This window comes from Pundamilia nyererei, unplaced genomic scaffold (genome assembly GCF_000239375.1).
Source record: "Pundamilia nyererei isolate P.nyererei 1_Seehausen unplaced genomic scaffold, PunNye1.0 scaffold00325, whole genome shotgun sequence".
NCBI lineage: Eukaryota > Metazoa > Chordata > Actinopteri > Cichliformes > Cichlidae > Pundamilia > Pundamilia nyererei.
The window spans coordinates 307,650-309,617 of record NW_005187726.1 but is presented as its reverse complement, the minus strand read 5'-3'; the positions used below and the strand labels follow the sequence as shown (position 1 = coordinate 309,617).

General features: G+C 48.5%; 1 protein-coding gene across 1 annotated transcript in view; it reads right to left on the bottom strand.

Moving 5' to 3' along the window:
• The window catches only part of lgals3b (lectin, galactoside binding soluble 3b), a 4,798-nt gene extending 3,051 nt beyond the window's left edge, over nucleotides 1–1,747 (bottom strand). Inside the window, exons 1-2 of the mRNA XM_005751764.1 lie at nucleotides 1,642–1,747; nucleotides 479–500 (exon numbers count right to left, since the gene is read on the bottom strand). Coding sequence (XP_005751821.1) covers nucleotides 479–484 — 6 coding nt within the window. The 5' untranslated portion in view covers nucleotides 485–500; nucleotides 1,642–1,747. The remainder of the gene's footprint in view (nucleotides 1–478; nucleotides 501–1,641) is intronic.
• Nucleotides 1,748–1,968: the final 221 nt, after the last annotated feature.

Here is a 1,968-nt window from a genome sequence, read left to right as displayed (position 1 = left end):
CACACACACACACACACACACAACCCCGTTCAGCTATCTTAGTGAGGACCTTCATTGACATAATGCTTTCCCGAGCCCCCACCCTAACCATTAAAGATGAATGCCTGACCCTGGCCCGTACCCTAACCTAATTGTAACCCTGACACTAAAACCACATTTTGAGCCTCAAAAACACTTCAAACTTGTGAGGACCGGGTTGTGTGTGTCACAAGTGCCTGTTGGTTCTCACAAGTATAGTAGTATGCATGTATCGGTCCTCACAAAGATAGCTAGACAGGAACACGCACGGACACACACACACACAAGTTTGAGTTTTTCGTTTAGATAATCAGCTGCTGCCTCGTGACCACATTAACAGGACCGTGCTGCACGTTCCACCTAATGTAACCGAAGCATCGATAAAACCTGAAAGCTGCACATCAGGAAACATCCAGGTGAAAGTTTGTGAGAGAAGATGAAAGAGAAGAAAGTGACTCACGTCCATTCTGCTCTTCTGCAACCTGAAACACACAGACAGGAAGAAGCATTAAAACCAGAAGAAGAAGAAAATGAGGTCTGAGGGTGTGGTGGTGCGAGTCGTGACACGGAGCGCAAACAACATGACAAAAAGCTGAAAGTGATACACAAACTGCAAAAAAACGCCGCCCTCATCACCATCCTCTCCTCTCTCCTCTCTGCTCGTGCTCACAGCAGGCGCTACACTCAGGTTTTGGTTTTTGGGGATTCGGCCCTTTAAGGCTCAGCTGCAGCTCGTTTGGAGTCCCTGAACTCGACCTTTGAACCGTGTTCGTGTCGTTTACATGGATCCCAGAAACAGACAAACTAACAAACCTTCACATTTAAACTTGTTTAAACATAGCCAGCTGACCTCAGAGTGGTTTCTGAATGCTGAATTTCTGAATGCAGAAATACGACATGATCAGAAATCAGTGAAAAGCAGCTGCTGCGTTAGTCACAAGGGGGCACCACAGCTAGCAGAGCAGCATGTCACATGATCTTGTCTCCTCCTGGTCTCAAACTGGGAACAGAACCACATCACCCAGTTTACGTTCTCTGAAGTCATCTGGAAGTTAAATGCTTTCTGTGTGTTGGTATCGATGTATTAGTCTATGCTGTCACTTGGTATCAAAAGGTTGCTGGTTCGATTCCAGCAGGAGACGCAGATCCCTGCAGGACTCTGTCAGCGAGGTGTGAAACTGCAAAATCAGACTGTGCAGAAGTGCCCTCTGAATGTTTTCCAGATGTTCCTGTGGTTTCCTGCTGCTGGGGGGTGGAGCAACGTTCTCATGCTAAACAAACAAACATGGCGCCTGCAGCAGGAGCAGACGCCGCCCAGGATCACATGGCTGTCAGCAGACCTCTCTGTTGCTCCTGAGCTCGAGTCAAAGAGGCGTCTGTTCCTCTGTGCGCTGCTCGGTGTAAATAAAGTTTGAATGAAAGCACTCACAGTCAAAGCTCCCTAAGTAACAGACACGAAACCTCACAGTTCAGCAACTTCCTCTTCTTCTGAACAACGAACCGAATCGGGGGTCTCGGCAGCTTCCTGTTTGTCTGCGTGCTTTGATTCAAGCATCAGAGGAAGAGACGCCGGACCTTGTCCAACCTGCAGGCAGAGAGCACGAGGACGGGAAGGAGACCTACCTGAGTTCACCTGAGCGCTGCTGATCACACAGACTCTGAAACAGGAGACGCGCTTTAAGTCTTGAGCCTCGCCCTGCTCCTGTATGCAGACCACACCCACACCGCACACACACCCACACGCGCGCGCACACACACACACACACACACACACACACAGCTGGGTGTGTTTTTAATTTGAACCCTGCTGTTGTTTGCTGACAGCCGGATTTAGCACATAGTTATTGATGATGTTCTTTGCAGGTTTGATTGGTCTGTTTTTATGTTACCAGGAAACCTGAAGAGCCAATCAGACCACACCCTCACTACAAAGAACACGATTGTTTTGGA